Source organism: Podarcis tiliguerta (genome assembly GCF_965153285.1).
Source record: "Podarcis tiliguerta genome assembly, chromosome: 3".
NCBI classification, from domain to species: Eukaryota; Metazoa; Chordata; class Lepidosauria; order Squamata; family Lacertidae; genus Podarcis; species Podarcis tiliguerta.
In genome coordinates, this window is record NC_139536.1 from 44,392,256 (window position 1) to 44,413,265 (window position 21,010).

Consider the following 21,010-nt stretch of genomic DNA (forward strand, 5'->3'; position numbering starts at 1 on the left):
ACTGACCAGATGCAGACCTGCTCACCTTCAGCAAGTTGTGGGTCTACTGCACCTTTAGACCATACCCTGAGACAAGTTCACATTAAAGACTCCATTGCTCCTCCACAGTTAATTTTCAGCTGTTACGTTAACGGTTAAATTTTGTCTCTGACCTCCTTTTAAAACTGTATTTTTGAGAATACGGAATATGAAGCCGGCTCTATGAAATGGTTAGGATGGGACTTCTATTCTACACTTGGTGGTAGTCCACACCACTTAAAGATTGCAGAAGTGTGATATCTGCATATAATCAAATGATTCCACATCTCCTGTCAACAAAAGAAGAGTCTGCAAAGCAAAAAATAGCAACTGCCACACTGTGAGTGTTAAATAAGAGTGTTAAACGAATAGTTCTAGAAATGTTGCTGTTAAAATCAAACTGTGATAGGCACACACTCTCCTTTTCTGTAGAATGGATATAGTTTTAAAATATGCATTCTCACAAAGCTGATAATAAGAAACATGCAACTAAATTCACCTTGGAGAGATGGTCTCCACTGCCCTATAAAATATTGAATGAATTAGCTTTAAAATTGCAAGCAGAACACTATCTGAACAGAAGAAAGTCAAAACCAGTCTCAGTTGAAAGATTCACTAGGGATTCCAAATAATAAATAACTTACAGTGTTTGTATGTTCACATATATTTTTAACAGGAAAGGAACTAGGCATTTGTGAGGTAAAAAAAAAAAAAGGGAACATATAATATTCTAAAGTCTATTGGAACATACAAACAAATGCTGTTAGTTGTATAATACTGTAAGTTTCTGTTGGAAATTTAAACCTATTTCAACTTGCTGCCATATAAAAGAATGTGCAGTTTTTTGCAAAGCTTTTATTTACCTGTGGTATCTTCTTGCAAGCCTACATCAAATGCCAGTTTGTCCATTGATGTTCTTGAGGTGGAGAGACAACACAGGTACTAAGAAACAAGGAAAAGAAAAACTAGTTTTATGCTCCTTATTCAATTTATACATATAATTACTTTGCTATATAATACTGTGAGGGAGATGGAGCAGCTGTAGATATGGGCTTGCCAGAAGGGAGCAAGGGCTATTCTAAGGGGACGTTTTTACATATAGAGTGCCAGCATAAACAGAGAGATAGACTCAGAACTCAAGGCTGCTGTGTGAATAACAACTGCTATATGTGAGAGACATAGCAAAACCACGAAGCCTGAAAGCAGGAGAAAGTAGGAGAGAGATGCTGCAAGAAAGAAGCCCAAATGTGAGAAGACATTGCTTTTTCCTGAAGGAAGGGAACATGCTGCATTCTGAGGGAAACCATTGTAAATTCCAGTTTAAAGGAAAATGCAAATGCTTACTTTCACAGTGTCAACTTGTTAAATAATATAAGGCAACAACATTACACATTACAAAAAAGGGAGATAGAGGCTGGCAATAAGAATAGAGTTGGTCCATCATCTTGCTCAAAGTGTTCCAACTGAGGTGACCTCTCTCTCTTCCTCCTAGAGCTACCTAAGAACCACCTTGCACTGAGGGGAGGAGCTTGCAGCTTGCCTTGCTGTTTTTCTTCAACCATCTTAATTGAAGCTTACTGTTTTAACATTTTTAATGTTTGCCTGCCTGAAAAGCAGCATATAAATATCAGAGATGTTACCCATGCACCCCCAAATTTCTAAGGTTGAGTATAGACTACAGATGAAGTATAATAGATTCAAAAGAAATAAACGGTAGGAGTGAAATCCAGTACCATACTGTTACAAATGTTCCGTCTGCACAAGCACATTAGCTTGCCAAATAAAATTATCCCCCCCTTCCGTTCCCTCACCCCAGAGTTAATTTTGGGAGCACACCAAAGGAACAACCCCATTGCAAAAGTGGAAGACCTTGTGCATGGCTTCCACCTATAGGGTTCATCAGGTGAATCTCTTCCTTTGTATTTGTTATTTTTATTTACAAAAAAATAATAATTGTAAACCACTATTTCATTAAAAAATATCCATGTGGTTTACAACAATGAAACTATTATTGAAAGTCAACTGGTAACAACTGTGATAATCTCTTGGATGCAATTCTTCAGGATTTCATTTGTGCAGGTTTTTACTGACTTATTTAAAATATTTATCAATAGCCTACAATCACATATCTCTACGTGATTTACAACAAAATAAAATACAGGATCTGTATCATACATAAAATAGTTGACTATCAAAAAACCCAGCATCCACAGGATGCTTGTTGAAATGAAAATATCGTCACAGCATGCTGAAATTCATACAACGTTGATATCTGCCTCACGTCCTCTGGGAATGCATTCCATAATGTAGGGGGCATTATAGCCAACACTGATGATTGCACTGGAAAGGAATAGCCACAGAATTCCCTGCTACCACACATACAGAGTATAATCTGTATGACAATTGCATATAGTTTTCCCCATCAACCATCAACTGCAGCCCTCTAATTTTGATGCCTCGAAAGAAGACATTAACATCAGCATACATACCATACCACTGTATGAATGGCGCAGCAATATTGCATGTCCATAGAGGAGCGTTCGATGGCCACCACCTTGAGCAGTCTGCATGAATAAGAGGGATTCATTAGCATGTTGGCATGAAATTGTTATTTTCTATTATAAGGAAATCTTGATTCACCCATTGCCCCTATTCTGAGGGGTCAAAATAGTAGTGTGTGTGTGTGTGTGTGTGTGTGTATTAGGAACACACAAACATAGGATGTTGCCATATACCAAATCATAGCATTGGTCTGTGTAGCTGAATATTCCCTACATTGACTGGCAGCAGCCCCCAGGGTTTCAGACAGAGGTCATCCCAGCCACACCTGGAGACACTAAGTGTTGAAGGTGGGATCTTCTGCATGCAAAACACATGCTCTACAACTTAAAGCAAATGACTTGTAAAAAAAAGAAATAGATTTATCAAGCATTCAATATAAGTTTTCTTAGATTTAGACTGTAAGATAGATGATAGATAGATATAGATGATAGATAGATAGATAGATAGAGGTGTGTGTGTGTGTGTGTGTGTGTGTGTGTGTCAGTAGTATTGGCTCCACCTATTAAGATGTAAATATAATTGCCAGAAAATAACAGACAACAGCAAAGCCTGTTAGGCAAAAGACCTCCTTGCCAGTCTGTGTTCTTACTAAATTGTAGCACAACCATTCCACCCCTTCTGGTAGGCTAGAATAAGTAACAATTCTTGATGCAAGATGGGCTTCTGAAGCAGCTGCTCTTCCATGACCTGGGCAGTGTTCCACTACGCTATTCCATTACCATTTTTGCAACCGGAATGCCTATGCAATTCGCTGGACTGTAGTTCATTGTGTTGAAAGCCAAGGGTCAAACACCTATTTTTCATTTCCCCTACCCTCAGGTTTTGTATTACGCCGTGGCCAGTGCTTTTTTTTCTTAAAAACGTTTAGGGCTACTCTAATTTTCCCACTCATATTGAAATACTTCCCCTCAATGAGGCCAAACTTAGATTCACAAAATGTTTCGGGGTATGTGTACCCCTGCGTCCCCCCAGAAAAAAAGCACTGGGCATGGCACAACAGCACACCCACGTTTGTGTGCTGCCCTAGTCACATTTAGGAGAGCGCAAATAACTTTTTAAAAAAACTTATGGGAACCTCATTTCAGCAATATTTTATTATCTCTGCAATAAGCCCACAAAGGCAATGTACTTTTACAATGAAATGGCCTAGCCTTGGAATTTGCTGAACATCTCTTACCTAACATAGAAAAAAAATAAATTCCAGAATCCTATCAGTGCATGCCATAGAATGTTCACCCCATACATATAGCTATACAGTATAAACACACAACCATCTCAAGTAAAATAATTCAACACAAGGGGCAATAATTTAAAGCTATTTTGCACTAGGCATCAGGATTCAGGATACTTTAAAAGTTGGTGATAAACAGACTTGTTCTCTCTGCTAAGATAACATTTAATAGGAGATGGAACTCTCAACAGTGGGTGACAGACAGTGCAAAAGCTAGAATGTATATGGAGTCTGTCACCATCAACTATACATGCAAAACCAGGTGAGGAGAGAGGAAGAGGGGGGAATTGCTTTATAACTGTAGTTCATGCAAGCAAAATAAAGGCAAGAGAGGCCTTGAATAAATCATCTAAATGAGATGCCTGCATACATTTCATTAATAAGGGGATATTTTATAGCCTCTATTCCAGAGACTGAATTCATTGATAATCATCTCACAATCATTTATGGCAACACGATGATAAATGCTCCTGATTTTAAAGCTATTGATTTGCTGGTGAATGACTGAACATATAGCTAGAAGCATACTGAAGATGATAAATCGGGTATCTTGATTAACATATTCAACACAAAATATATGGTCTACTTTCCCAGCAACAGATAGCTTAGCATGTATGCATTTAAAAAAAAAATTCAGCAATTCCTCAATAAATTGGTAATACATTCCTGCATTGATACTGACAGTGTAGCCTTGAATATAAAATACAAATATTTATCTTTGCTGCTGAGACAGCATTTCTATCATCATCTGCTCTTTTCCATCACTTGCAAAAAATAAAAAAGTACAGTATTGGGCTTAATGGGGGGGGGCGGGAATCATGCGAGCAGTTGTAAAACATACAATGGAAGGTTTATAAAACATGTGATTTTAAAAGAACTGTCATCCACTTTCTTTCTTGCATTAACTACATTCGCTCTTGAACAGAGATTGCAGAAGGGACCCTCAAAGGCACTTAGTGTCTGCCTCCCATATCACCTTCATGATGTCACTTCTCTCGCTGACTTCAAATCCTTCTTCAAAGCAAACCCTTTTCTTGAAGCCTTTGGAACAACTTCCTTGTCCCCATGCCCTCCAGCAACTAAGCCTAAATACATACAGCTGAAAAAACAATATATTATTCCCTTGCCTTCATTTGCTTCCCCTTGCTATGATGTCTCCCCTATATCTGTTATCTAGATAGTAAGACCCTCAGGGTACAGACTTGCTCTTCATTCTTTTTCAAGAATGTACATGGAGGGCACTATGCAAGTAACAAACTGTTTACCTATTCATTTAGTGCCATTCATGTGTATGGTACAAGAGACAGGTCCCTAACAACAACAACACCTGGAGGTGAAATATCCAGAGAGGCTGGACTGAGAGAAAAATCATGAAATGTTTCAATGGCATTAGTCAGTGCTGATTTTGTCCTACAAAGCTTGATATAATCTGAGCACCCATATTACCAGGACTATCACTCTGAACAGAATTTTTCATGTCTGCTAAGATTTTGTGGAGAAGCCTTGGTCAAAGTCTACTTCATAATGCACTAAATCAGGTCTGGTTAACTTTCCTCAGCCCAAAGGCCACAATGAGTTGACCACCACTCCATAATCTGCATGTCAGCAGAAGGCATGGCCAATACACTCCGCTCACATGCACACACACACACATTCAACACACACACACACACACACACACACACACACAGAGGCAGGCAGGCACACACACTCAACGGGAAGAGATAAACAAGATAAACAAGTGTGTATGTGTGTGCATGCACACACACAAACGATAGGTAGAGAGGGAATGGGTCCTCCACACTGCATCACTGAGCTACAAAGAGGGTTGACTAGATGACAAGGAGTGGTGGGAGGTACCAGCTGGGGAACCCCCAAGGGAACCCCCAAAAGAGAAAGGCTCAGAGCCCAAGGATTGGTGGTAGGACACCAAGGAGAAGTCAGGGAGGAATGCTGAAGAATGTAGGGTTGGGTGCTGAAGAAGCAACAGGCTTTAGTGAGCAAGGAGAGCCTGTGACAGGGAGCAGCTCAGACTCAGAGCTGAAGAAGACCAGAGGGGCAAGAGGCTGGAAGAGAATCCCAGGAGTCTGCCTTCCTCCTGTGACAAGCTCGCCTCCCCACCTGACTCCAAGGACATGCATAGGGCGAAACAGAGATTACAGGTGCCTGATATAGTTTGAGGCTGTGTGGGAAACAGAGACCTAGAGGAAGCAGAAGGCGGGCACCATCAGTCCTGACGGGACGTATTGTTGAGCTGTATACCATTTTCTTGAAAAAAAGAATCAACTGCACTGCCGAACTCTGCGTCTTGTGTGCTAACCTGCATCTGAACCAGCTCTGACAGGTATTCACTTCCAGAAGTAGAATCACAGGGAACATGCAGATTTTGAATACATTTGTATTTAATTTGCCTAAATTGTATATTGGCTACAAATTAATCTTCATCTTAGAAACCAGTCGCAAACAGAACACTCCCTCTGGCTGCATCACTGCTGCATAGTGGGACAGAGAGGGCAAAGCACCAGCAGTGCAAATGTGCCAGCTTAAGTGCCAAATGGGCTCCACCAGGATGCTGGCACTGAGCTGGCCTCACCACTGCCTCACCCCTCACTCTCAGTACACAGCAGAACACAGCCAGAGGGGTCTGGTGAACAGCACAGCCCTACCACACTGTCAGCTACTGCTAGATATGTGCTGAATTGCCACCAAGGTGGAATCTAGGAACATATAAAAACTGTTATGAAAATGCTTTGTTTTAAAAGACTTTTTAAAAATACATTGAATTTTCCATAAGGCTCACCATTGCCATCTAGTGTCACCTTGTATATTGCACTTAAAACACACTTAAAATGTTTTATTTGCAGCTGTATAGCTGAGTCCCAAGAATGCCCTGTCTTAAACCTACGCAAACTGACTGTTGGAAGTGCAATGATTATAAGGACATTATACCAAAAAAAAAAAATAATGCTGCTTATACAGCAAAATAAAAGCATTAAACAAATAATGATTAAACATTAAACAAATAAACTTAACTGACAACACTGCACTTCTAATAGCTATATGGGATTTAGAAAAGAGCACTCCAGGCAATCATCTCAGACGTAGCAAAAATAAAGTTAATCCTCCAAGATCCAATCAACATCTCACACAACACAGTAACAGATAGCAGTTTAATAAACCCTGTTAAAAACTAAAAAACTTATATGGTTTACCGCATATTGAAAAGGCAAACCCTCAGAATTTTGTTGAAAAAAATAAACCACTAAAAGGCATGAATACTGAAGCTTAACAACAGAATGAGGAAAGTTATGACAAAGTTGAGGGACAGAAAAAAATCCTGAAAACTTTTGTAAAGTATCCAGTGGTATTTGGTACAGTTTAGTACCTCAAATGCATTACAGAATTTTACAAACATTATAGCCAGGTTCCATGTATTTGAGCCAAATTTCATAATTTTACTATAATATGAATAATTATTAAATCTGATCCTTAGCCACCATATAACCATGTTTGGCCAGGGACAGCAGTATAAATCTTCTTACAAATTTCCTTCTTTGTGAATCCTGGATGTTCAGTATGTTATAGAAAGGCTATTTAACCAATTGGCTTTTTACAACTGTCTAGTTAAGATTTTTTTTTTTAATTGACTATTTAATTGACTTTTACTGTGATACAGAGTTTTGCATCTCTTCTGAACTAGTTTTGGTCGAGAAGAGATAAATTAATTAAACAACAGTTTTCAAGCTTACCTTCATCATAAATTTCTGGAGTACCATGAGGAAGAGGGAAAAGAGGAAAAACATTAAATATTATTGCTCATCAGCACTTTTACGATAGGTTATTTTTTTCTCATTCTAAAAACAACTTTGGAAAGTAGCATTTCTAGCACTATACTGAGTACTAGGAAAAAAATTGACTTTTCAAATTTACCTGGACAGGAATGTCTTCCACAGTATCAAAGATATTAAAATCACACATACATACAATGATTAATATAATGGAAAGACAAATGCACAAAAATGCAGTGATCCAGAACACTAGTAATTGGTCTGAACAGATTGTAAATATGCAAAAACAAAAGGAGTTTTAAAAACGAATCACTAATAACTCATGCACAACAATTCCAAAAATTTGTATCAGTGCACACATGCAGCTCTCCGGTGGAGTTGTGTGTATCCTGAAAAATCTATTTTTTCATCTAGATTTTAAATATCACTGCATCAGAACATGTAAAATATTCTAAATTGTTTGCAAAAATTCCATAACTGATTTCTGTGAGTTACCATAGGAACCAGTGCATAAAATTATTTTATTTCAGAAGGTTTGTAAATATTCCTCGGTGCTCATGGCTGCCACAAAACAGCATACACAAGTCAGTGAACCTATTTTCTTTTATAATTCATTGGTAATGTAATGATTGTGACACTCAATGGCCTGCCAAATTGCTTCCTATGATCAATGGGATATAATCATAAAACGAAAGAGGTGCCCATCAAAATTATTTTGTTGCTTATCTAATACTTCTGATGCCAACAAAATAATACAGATAAATTTGTGCACTTACCCGTGAGGTTTGGATCTATCCTTTCCACAGGGCATGATCCAGCAGATGGCGCAAACTCAGCTGAGTCCTGCAGGCAGGACATCCAAAGCTGACTCACACCTTTTCCTTAACTAGGATAGGTTACAAGCACTTGCCAGTATCCTATGGTAGGAAGGCAACTGGGAAATTGGGAGTATGAACCTCCCACTAGACCAGAGGTTCTTGATAATAAACTTTTGAAGTCCTGCCTACGGCATCCATCTGATAAGACACCTTTACTCTGTTGAACCATACACCTGGGGAGAGGATACGATAACTATTTTTGTATATGAAAGAATGTGACATGCTTAAAATAAGGAGGGAGGGGGTTCACCAAATACTGTAAATTATGCAAATTCATTATAAGGGGCACAGAAACTTCAGCCAATACGGAATGTGGCCAGTTCTGTGCTTGTGGGGCTAGGCAGTCTAGGCACATTGCAAGCATTCTGCACTGGCTACCAGTGTGTTTCCAAGCCCAATTCAAAGTGCCAGTCTTGGCCTTTAAAGTCTTTAAATTGTTTAGGGGCATGGTTATTTGAAGGAGAACTTGAACCTGTATGAACCTGCCCGTGCCTTGATATCTGCATCAGGGGCCCTACCTGCTGACTCTCATTTAAAATCAGTTAAATTCATAGACACACAGAGTTGGACGGGACCACGAGGGCCATCTAGTCCAGCCCCCTGCAATGCAGAAATATTTTACTCAACATGGGGCTCGACCCCACATCCCTGAGATTAAGATTCTCATGCCTAGACTGAGCTAGGCATGCACTAGGCATAAGGCCATTTCAGCAGTGACCCACAGTCTGTGGAACTCCCTCCCAAAGGATTTATACTTGGCCGCTTCATTTTTGGTATTCATAGAGGTTTCTTAAAAATAAAAAAATCTCTATTTCAAGTGCTTTTAATTATTTTTACTATTTATTAAATTTGTAACCCAAAGGAGTTAGAACTCCCTAAGGAGTGCAGGGCAGCTATCAACTGAAAAAGCAATATAATTAAAAAATACATTTTAAAACAGCCACATACGCACATAACTTTTAATTTCAAGGTTGATTGGAAACAGTATCTTTCAGCCATCAAGTTCCTGGACAAACAGGTATGTTTTAAAATTCCTTCTTTAAGTTAATAATGAGGGAGGTGGAGACAGAATGAACATTTGTAGGACCCCCACAGCCCAAAAGCTACTTTCCCAAGTAAATTACTTTCTGGTAATTACCCTGCTGATAAGAGTAAAATCATAATTCAGCACCTCCAACTCCAACCCCACAGAGTTGTTCCAGAAGGACACCACAGTATGGTGTCAAAAGCCATTGGGAGTTCAAGGAGAACCAACAGGGTCACACTATGCCTGTTTTTCTCCTTTGATCAAAGTTATCAGGGCTTTTTCGCTACTAAAACCTAGCCTGAAACAAGTCTATATTAAGGTTACCAGATTTTTTCAATGAATCCAGGGACACTTTTCAACTTCAGTTGAAGGGGACGGATTTTGTCAGGGGACTGATCTGTAAATCTGGGGACTGTCCCCGGGAAACAGGGATGTCTGGTAAACTTAGTCTAGATAGGCTGCTTCCTCCGGCACACCTGCAGCTGATTAGCTACCATTGTCTTGATTACCTTGTGCAAAAAGGGAATAACAGAGATTGGACTGTTATTTTCTAAAAATTTCTGGATCCAGGGAAGACATATTTAAGAGTGGCTGCATCTCTTTCAAGGCAGCTAGTGTAACTTCCTTATGTAGTGAAGCATTAACCATTCCTTGCACCCATCTAGTCAATCCCTTCATCCTAGATTTTATCAGCCATGAAGAGCACAGATCTAAAGGACACAAATTAGCCTCACTGCTACAAAGGCCATGTCCATATCCTCAGGCTGCAACAATGTGAACTTATTCCACAGGCCATTACTAGATGATGCTTCAGGAACCTCTAACAGACCTGAACTAATTGTAGCATAAAGTTTGACACAACTGCCATTGGACCTGCCACAAAGAAAATAATCTGCTTTTTCTCCACTCCCCCAGCCAGTTCTGTCACAGGTGAACTAAACTAAATGACACCTACATACATCAACACAAGGCCTGCTCCAGGAACAAAATGAAGGAACTTGGAAAATCCATTAAACTAGTCAAAGAATCACATGCTCCGTAGCAACTCCAGAAAAATATGGACTACGGCTTATGTAGATGCTTCTGTATGTTTTACATCTCCCACCTTTCTGTAGTAAAGCCTAACAATACATGTGGCCACCTTATGTTATGGCTGCTATAGCTGGCAGAGGGCACTGATTTGTTACAATGCTTGCTCCCTTGATAACCAGATGAAACGTAAACAGCACAAAACACTGGTTGGGAGACCTGCATATGTATTTTGCTCTACACTTGCACTCTCTCATTTGCACCTGCCAATGCTAAAGTTTTAGCAAGATTATTAAAGGCAGACATCCTAAATTAGATGCAAATATGAAATGGGAAATGTTAGGGGTAAGAGGGTGCAGAGACAGTATGTCATTTGTTGTTCTAATTTTATATGTTTACAGTATCTAGAAAACACAGTTTTTCATTTCAATATTGTTGAACAATATAATTGCAGACTGCTCAAATCTCAAGCATATGGAAACATTTCAAAGAAATACCCATCATTGTATTAATTTAATAGTCACTGAATTAATGTACACAATAGTCATAAAATACAATAATATTAGAAATCAGAATATAGTCCTTTTCCAAAGAGAAGTTAATACCATTAAGAAGTATTTGGGTTCTGTCTAACTTAGTCCCATTGAGAGTAGACCCATTTAAATTGATGAACCTAAGTTAGTCATGTCTATTATCATCATCGGGTCTATTTTTATTAGGCCTAGCACTGGATACAACCCTAGGTTTATAAATGAAAAGGAATTTGGTTGGGTATATAAGAGCCCGATACTTCTGCTACCTAATTTACACTGTGTAGTAAACAAGTTTTCTGGGTTGGATTACAGTGTGATCCTTATTTTGCTAGTCCATGACTTAGGACAGTTTAATTTTTAGTTACTCAAGTTTCTGAAAAGGGATACAAATATTTGGAGGAACATGTTTACCATATGGCTGGCAAAGCCACAGCTAAGGTGCTGAAATGTGAGAAATATAGTATAGTTCTTTCTTGAATTCTTGTAAAATCATATTATACTAATGCATTTATTTTTAAAATATGGGTTTATAACTCATTATAGAGAAGACAACGAAAGTAATTTGAGGGAAGAAACTAAAGACACAGCAATCCACACAATTAGCAAATAAAAATTAGAATCATGTAGACATGCAAACATAGACATTTCAAAAGTAGATACCTCTGGAATAATGCAAACAGACTTTGAGTGCCAACATCTCACTATACAAAATAAAGTTAGACATGCTCAAGAGATTCTATACACAGAAAATACATTACTTGCATGCCTAGATTTCAACATACAAATAGGATATTAACACACACAAATGGAAGACATGTTGTCAAAGGTTTCCAATCCCAATAGCTCGCAGAAATTCATTACATATCAATGCACAGATTTAATTCAGAATTAGAAAAATGAAATGAGATTGGGCAAGATATATGTAGTGATTTGTTTTCTATAAATTCTCTGACATCTGTTCATTATCTTGAAAAGCTTAATACACACTATTTTATAAATAAAACAATGCATCAGTTATAAACACAGAGGAAAAATTATGGTATTCACATGCATTATTCACTTAAGATGTGTTCAGACAAATGTCACAAATAATGACAGATTTAAAGGACATACATTTACAGGATGAAATTGCAAGGCTCAAAACTACAAGGGAGAATCTCTTTAAAAAAAATTACTAAACAAGGATGAATTAGAATGTATTTTATTACTCATATTTTAAGAAGTTTGGGAACTATTTCAAGAACTCAACAGTCCCAGCTATCATTATTAAAGAAGTTTTTTAAAAATTGTTTTGAGCTAAGCAAATTAGTGTTGTGGTACAGACAGAATACAAAAAACAGACAATTTAGACTCTGTGATAGACATAGGATTATTTTGGGTCAAGAGAGTCAAGCACATACCCATTTTTCCACATCAACTAGCTGTAGGGAGAAAAAACAAAACAAAACAAAAATGAGTTCCTTACTAAATATGGTATTTTGCAATTTAGCACTCACATTTTGATAGAAATACGATTAGTAAGAATGGTTATCACAAGGGCATGGTTTCCAAACCCATTTCTCACAAATGCTTGTGGGGGGAATTAAACATTGCACTGAGATGATCATTCTGTCAGGGCAAATATTTTGACTTGCCAAGCAGGATGATCACCCTTCCTCCTCCACACTCTTTTCCGGAGGGTTCTTCCAATCCCTCCAAAACCAGGTTGAGGGCAGGAAAGGGGGCAAAGCCCCAGTGAAGAAGCAGAAGTCCTTCCACTCACAGGCCTCATTAGTTTAATCCTGCCCAATAGCCATGTATTATTTGTACTGAAATTAAATGCATGTTCTTTTTCATTCTTTTATTTTAATAATTTAAATGCTGATTAATATAACAAAATCTTTAAGCGCTTCCTACAAATCACAAGCAAAAAATCACAAGCAAAAAAGTCAGGACATGATTTCAAAATTCAATAAAAATCCAGCAAAACATTAAGCAAACATTTTTGCATCAGTATCATCACTAAGCAGACTGGTTTGGTCAGTAATTGGTAACACAGTACAAACATAATATCAGTCCAGGCTGTGTCTTGTTGCATTGTTGTTGTTGTTGTTGTTGTTGTTGTTGTTGTTGTTGTTGTTAAGTTTTAGTCAGAACTCTTTCTGCAAAAGTTGGATCCACTTTGGGTTCAGACTTCATTATTAGTTGCATTCATTAGCTGTCACTCCATTGCAATTCTGCAAATCTGTTACAGCAGTAAGAAATTTCTTCTAAACTGTACACACTAAAATGAACTCAAAATTCCTATTTTAAAAAATATTAGCGGTACTTAAAGTACTTTAGCCCACACATGTGCCCAATTTTTCTTCTCACAATAAAGTCTGCATTCAAGAGGCCAAAGGAAATCCACACAGAAATGAGACTCTGAATGCAGTTTTGGCAGTATACAGCAGGAGCAGTGATATTTTTCAACCTGAGGTCTGCATTCCCTCATGAGGGGGCTGATTATCAGTGGTGGGCAGGGCCAGAGGCAAATGTGTCAAAAGGTTTCTAAACACACCCTTCATTTCTTTTTTCAGACATGCACTGTATCATCACAGTTAAAGGGCATATTCCTCTCAGATGCCACAGTATACAAATGCCTCAACATTCAATGCATCTATCTAAACTGCCCTGATAGAACAATTATATTTTGGCTTTGCAATCATTTTTGCATGGCTTGTGTAGTAATCTTGCTCTCAAAGGGCTGCTCTAGCCTCCAACAGGTAATGCTCAGTACACTTTCACAGCAGTTTAATTTTGACAAGGAGGCACAAAAAAGTAGCATTCCAGATCCGAGCAGTGCATAAGCCCTAGAAGCTGCATCCTAAAATAGTCTTCCCATAGTCCATAACACTGCTCGGACAATAGCTACACAGGGGGCAGGGTGTACCTGCCTTTTCCAAGGATGCTTGGATACAGGTGTCACCCCTTCCCCATTAAGAAACTTCATGGCACAATAATGGCAACAACAAAATTGTACTTCACAGAACTTGATTCCCCCCCACCCCCAGAGTAAATATTTCATGTGTATACATATCAGGCTTATATATTTTCACTTTTTTTATTCATTTCCTATGAGCTATTACAGATGCAATCTCAGGTGTAAAACCAAGTCTGGCAGCAAATTTTATATTGCAACTGAAAGATGTAGATCTGTTTACATAGCCTAAGGTTTTATTTTCTGTAATAGAGGCATGAAATTTATCTTTCCATTTATAATCAAAGTTCAGATCCAGCCATATTAAGATAGACCCTATATTTTGCTTACAAAATGGCTTTATCCTAAAAACTCAGAAAGCTGCACATACTTTTTCAGCATCATATACCACATATGAGGCACAGAAAAAGATCTTGTCACCCTACAGCTTATTTTCCAAAACTTTAAGTATCATATATTATTTCCTTCATTCAGTTCCTTCCATTATAACTCTTGAAAAACTGGCATTTCTTACAGGACAGTGGCTGAACCACAAAAAACAAAGGTGGGGACTGAGGAAACAAGGCAAGGGACAATACTCAGTGTACTAATAAACCCTAAAAATGGGGTGGGTGAAGAGGAGACAAAGCTTCCAGGAAATTGGACAAGGACATGGTTTCTTGCTCACTCTAATTAATAGCATTCTTTACGATAGATTTGAAAAGGAAAGTGTCTTCATGGATTGTGCACATAAGCCATTTGCATTTTATCCTTTATATTAACTGAAGGATACTTCTACAGATGTGTGCAGTGTATTTTAGTACTTTATGTCAGCTTTGATCTAAACAAGGCCAGACAGTTGGATATACAAGCAACATGCTAAGCACAAGATTCTGGAACAAATCACAGAAGAACAGATTTATATAATTAAGTATGACAGGGTTTATGGCCAATCTATCATACAAATCTTTTCTGATTACATTTTGGTTATAAGATATTAAACAGAAACTGTTTAGACTCCAAAATATTAGTTTAAAGAAAGATGAAATGATGCAGTTGCTGTCATGTGGTAGTTCACGTGAGACAGATCAAGCGCAGGACTTTAAAGAGGTAACATTCCCATTTGCTTCTGCCGCAGCTGAGGAAATCCATCTTTTATCACAATTAGTATTAGAATACAGGGACAAGCTCTGAGCATGCTACACAAAGACACCCAAGACACTGTAGTAACCAGGACATCATAGTAAAAACAAACTGACAACTTGCTTTTCTATAACTGCATCTCAAAATCTGCAATTATATTTTTTCTTTAAAAAAACAACAACAATGAACAAATAAGCCACCAATGGTAAAATAACAAAATCTTCCTGAAATATTTGAATCCCCTCCACTAAACATGTGCTGCCTGCAAATGGGGTAGCAATGTGGGGAGGTCATATTTAATTAGCCCCATAGCAAAGTGCCTAGTGAAACTAGACACATATTCTCATCCTGTAATAGGCTCTCTGACTTTCACCATGAAGTCCTCCAAGCATCAGAATCTTAGCTCTTTCATACTTTTGTTAATTTTCCTGGAGGGATTTTATTTTATTTTATTTTATTGAGGCACTTGTGATCATTGTTCTCAATCCAGCTTTTAGATCGGTTTTAACAGATACTGAGTTATTATAATTAGGGATATCAATGAAGTTTGCGATGTGCAGTCCTAAAAGTTGGGCACTCCGAGTGGCAGTGGGAGGGAGAAACATTCAAAACAGGATCCTCAAATACATAAGCATCCTTCTTCAAGTAACTACAAGAAGATTCCAGAATAGCACAGTTCATATCAAGCATGTCCTTTTACCTTTGTCTTGTAAGCTGTTTTTGTACATACACACAGCTTTCTCTCTTCCATTCAGGCAAACAAGAAGCATTATTAGGGTTCAACGGCACATTCTAGCCAAGCAAAAACACTCAAGGCGTATGTGAAGAAGGTATTGGAGCAAGTATGACCTGAGCAAAGTCCCAAGGGACCGATAGTCAGCATTTGCACCCCAGAACTGTGGTTCTCCACCACTAAGATAAGGTAAATTCAGGCAAACAAAGTAGCACCCTGGACAGCTCAAGCTAAATATCAGATTAGTTAGGAGGCTAGAGCAGCTTCGAAATCCCCATGACACAGAGCTCCACAAGACCCATAGCTGATTGTGAAGCTTTGGGTCAGCTGTTCACCAAAGCTTTGCCCACACAGTTTGATTTAATTGGTTTCAAGGCAAGTAAGGAACATTGACAACAAGTTAGATTTTATTTATAAAGGATCTAACCAATTCTACCTATTTCAACTATGAACTGTTCCTATAGGCACATACACTGGTACCTCGGGTTAAAAACTTAATTCGTTCTGGAGGTCTGTTCTTATCCTGAAACTGTTCTTAACCTGAAGCACGACTTTAGCTAGTGGGACCTCCTGCTGCCGCTGTGCCACCACTGCACGATTTCTGTTCTCATCCTGAAGCAAAGTTCTTAACCCGAGGTACTATTTCTGGGTTAGTGGAGTCTGTAAACTGAAGTGTATGTAACCTGAAGCATCTGTAACCCGAGGTACCACTGTATTTCCTTCCTACGGCTTTTAATCTTACCTAGCATCTCCTAATTGATTTTCATTTATAGCCAGGTTCAATAAAGTGCTTATTTATTTACTGGGGACTCCCAAACAATGTTACCAGGAATTCAAGGTAGTTGTGACACTGCAAGAACTGAACTGCAGAAATTAATCAGACATCTGTACAAGAGGGTAAGTTTGAATGATGCAATTCTTGTTGCAGAAGCAGGTTATTTCTTCTTGAAACCGAAGAAGATGAAATAGAAAGGAAAAAAGGCAAAAGCAGAAATCTATCAAGCACCAGCTAGCTTTATTATTGTGAAAGAATATATGTAAAGCATCACTTAAAAAGTAGTTTAATACCATCATTACGCAGTACAGGAAAATCAGACTATATTTTGTATAATACACTAACTAATGTGTATATTTTTTTAAAAAAAAGTTATATATACTTCTAGATACAAACACCATATTGATTATATAACATATATAAAATACAAAATGAGAAGACTAAAGATCAATATTCATTAGAAACTGATAAATACATGATTAAAACTAGGCATAAAGCACTCAAATTATATAGGTATATGCCTATCTGGTTTCCAAGACTGATATATACTCCATATTTTGCAATGGTCATGTGGAAAGTATTATGAAAACAAAATATTCATACATTTTTCTGGTTTGCAAGGATAATGACAGCTGGGGGAAACCATTTTCATGTTTGGTTTCAAGTTTTCCATGGCTTTTGGTCATTCAAGTTTTCTGAGAATGTAAACTTCAATAAAATAAGGAGTGTAATAGGATTCCCAAAGCTGAGGTGTTAATAAAAAGCATCAAGGATAACAAGACACTTAATAGAATCCAAAAGCAATTACAAATTAATTAAAAGGCGGAGACATTGCAGCTCACCCCTTCTGCTTTCTCCTCTGTGTTGGCCAGCATTTCCTGGAGGGCTCGCACGGACAAGGACTGTTCCAGCACAAAAGTGCAGATGGAGAGATCCGGAGGAACATTCTAGTTGAAAAAACATGATGAAGACAGCATTCAGCGAAGCACTGCTTATTATTTAGTTGTTGACAGGCCATTCCTTACTTACAGGGCAATCCTAAGTGTGTTAACAGAAAAATAATTTCCTCTAAATTCAATGAGACTTACCCTCTAGAGTCTAGTAAATGTGTTTAGGATTGCAGCCTTAATTAACCCAAAGAGCCATCTGAAAAAAGGCAGGGGGAGCACATGAAAACTAATTTACTCAAATAAGCTATTCTAGGAAATTCACATTAATTAAATGAATCTGGGTAAAGATGGGATGGTGGCGACCTTACTAGTAGGAATGCATGTATACATGTAGAAAAAAGAGTCCCTACCAAGTGGTAAAGAAACCAGCCACCAGAACTTTGCTATTCAAGAGAGTAACAGATTGTCAATCACAATCAGGATTATAATGTAACATTATTTGAGATAAAATTCTACTGGCAGGAGAAGTCGTGACTGCATTTGACAGCAGAGTTGCAAAGTAAAATATAATGATTTTCAGTTTACAGCAGTGCTCCCACTATTATTTGATGTCTAGCACTCACTGGCTATGTTTGGATATATGTTATACCATAGTTTATAATTACGGGAACAAGCTTTTGTGAGTCTCAGGTTTGCATGCTCTCTCTCCTCACCTCTTCTCGCACAGCCACGAGAAGACTAGAAACAGACAGCACCAGCTTATGAAGTGTGTCTGCCCCAGCTAACAAAGTGTCAAGGCAAGTTAAACAGCCAAATGAGTTTGGCATCAGGGCAAGAAGTCCAGGGTACACTGCTCTGCTCCTCCTTTCCTTGATCTAAACCAAACCCAAGCTTCTAATGAAGTAACTCAATAAACTACAAAAACAGTTACGCAGACAGAAAGTCAGAAGACACATGGGAGCTTTCCAGTGTTTTGCACAATCGGTCACATGTACAACTATCTGGCTGCCAGACAGACGTTATGGTGGTGTCTTCAGAGCAATGAGCTCTTGGATCTCCACAAACAATTTCATTTCCTTGAAGCCAAGGTGGCTGACTCGGAAAACCTGAGAGAGGAAGAGAGGTTTGTGGATGAGGTCTTCAGGGATATTAGAGCTGTATCCCACTCACAGGATGACAGCTCTAATATGTGTACACGAGGTGAATTTCCTGCCTAGCATGATGGTTGCAAGTGTTGCCCCTCATCTAGATAGCCTAGCAGATAGTGCTGGGGTGGGGTCAACAGTCACAGTGCACACTGACATTAACGACATGGGATAATGTAGCTGTAGGTCCTGGCATCCACCTGCAAAATGGCATCCACCTGAGAGGTCTCAAATAACTCAAGCGTGAAATTATGAAGGACAATAGGATCACATGCCTAATTGTGATAAGTTGAAGATTATCGACATAGGATAAAGATATCAAGAGTGACAGCAGAGGAACTTATGCAGGACAAAAGGAACAAATCTTCTCTGGCGTAAAAATCACAGAGGAATAAAGTAGAAGTGAATTCATTCACATACACACACACACACACATACACACAGACACACACACACACACACACACATATATATATATATTTGGGCTAACATGCATCTGGCCATCAAATAGACACGTGTATAATGTGTTACTGTGATTAAATAGATTAGTGAAGGAAGCAACTCTTAAAGGCGAATAGAACTGCTAACCTAACAACTGTCTGCACAATCTTCATTGTGTTATATTGTTAGCTTTGCCTATTTTTAAGATCCCAGTTAATTAGTGTAAGTATGTGTGTACACCATAAAATCATACCTCAAATATTGCGGTGGCTTAATGTTCCACTACAGTATACAAAGCCTAAGAACCAAGATTACCTAGAACCAAACATTCACATGCAAGATTCTAAAACCATAATCAGTACGCAATCAACCTAACACTTCTGCCATAAAGTTTATACACATTTTGCATTTGAGAAGCATTTTGCTTTATTTAAATCTGGTTCAAAAAGGGATCTGATATATTTCCTTCGGCTATATAGAACAGAGAGAGAAATTTCTTCTGTCCATGCACTCACCATTCAGTTACCCATTTTCCAAAACCCAAAGATGTGGAAATTTAGCTATCCTTTTAAAATCAAAACTATATAATTTACTTGTCACATAAGTGACAGCAACCCAGAATGGTTTTTATAATTTAACATCTTTATGTTGCTTACCAGTCTGGTTTTTTTTACTTAAAATGATTTGATATTTATTTTATAGAATCATCATATTACAGGATATGCAACATATTTATCTAACAGTTGCAGTTTTAAAGAAATAGCAAAAATCAGCCTCCCCCTGAACACCAAATAATATTCACACTACTTTGCATAATAATGTACACATTATAAAGAAGCCAGCAACCATGACTGCATGACTTCACTGTTATCTGCTTGTGCTCCTAAATGCATTTTCCTCTGACATACCCAAACCTCTCCTTTTCCTAACTGCAGGTCCTTGTTTTTCTTGGACTTGAAGTTAAGATTCGCAATTTAGATTCATAAAGCTTTTAACAAATATTATTATCCGCTTTTGTGCTTTTACATTTTTCTATCACAGTGTTTTATTTATTGATGGAACAGTTAAAATAGTATCAACTATAAAACACTGGGGAAAACCAGTTCATTTATTTAGGACACACTCCTTTATCTCTGGGAGATGGGGATTTGAATAAACAGCCATTATTGTTCTTATAATAAATTTAATTTAACTCCTTTCCTCCCACGTAAACCAGAGCCTCTAGGAATAAAGTATTTTCTTAACTATAGACAAATTGTTTCTAAATGTTTCGCTGATTCTGTTTGTGATACTGAGTGCTTCACACTTGAAAAGGATCATTGCACTGAGTACAGAAGCTTCAATCAGCTAAATGATAAACAGCCCAAATGAGCTATTATGGGCAATTGAGTAATCTGAAGTAGTTTAAGGAAGCTGCAATTGCATATATATACACACAACAGCCTGAAGGATATTATGGTCGTGTTTATCATCTAATGCAAAAATAGGCCAGCTCTGGTGGTAAGTCACTGCTATCTTTTATCTTGGTTTTGACACCACACAAAAACTTTAAAGAAAAACTCCCAAGGGGATCTAATGTTTAATGTATTTCATGCTGGATTATGAAAAATTTATAGATCTTCACTGTAATGCTATTTTTATTCTGAATAGCTGCAGAAAAATTGTATTTGTTTTATTTATTGTATTTGATCTTATATAATATCTTATCTTTTTTCCTCCAAGGAGCTCAAAGTAGCACTCATGGTTCTCTCCCCCCCCCCCCCGGTAACCACCCAACAACCCTGTGGCGCCAGTTAGACTGAGAGACAGTGGGAGGAATTCAATGTTGTGCTCTTCTGATTGTTGCATCACTGCAAGTATTTTGGCTTGCAAATAGAAC

At 38.0% G+C, this 21,010-nt stretch overlaps 1 protein-coding gene across 16 annotated transcripts in view; it reads right to left on the minus strand.

The window, feature by feature from the left end:
• RYR2 (ryanodine receptor 2) overlaps window positions 1–21,010 on the minus strand; it is a 243,264-nt gene that overhangs the window by 172,427 nt on the left and 49,827 nt on the right. For 5 of the 16 annotated variants that reach the window (XM_083432036.1, XM_083432048.1, XM_083432046.1 and 2 more), the window contains exons 3-8: window positions 17,498–17,602; window positions 12,467–12,487; window positions 7,561–7,575; window positions 2,508–2,582; window positions 882–960; window positions 518–541 (exon numbers count right to left, since the gene is read on the minus strand). In XM_083432036.1, the coding sequence (XP_083288162.1) occupies window positions 518–541; window positions 882–960; window positions 2,508–2,582; window positions 7,561–7,575; window positions 12,467–12,487; window positions 17,498–17,602 (319 nt within the window). The remainder of the gene's footprint in view (window positions 1–517; window positions 542–881; window positions 961–2,507; window positions 2,583–7,560; window positions 7,576–12,466; window positions 12,488–17,497; window positions 17,603–21,010) is intronic. The other 11 variants (XM_083432039.1, XM_083432041.1, XM_083432037.1 and 8 more) reach the window with 4 other exon arrangements.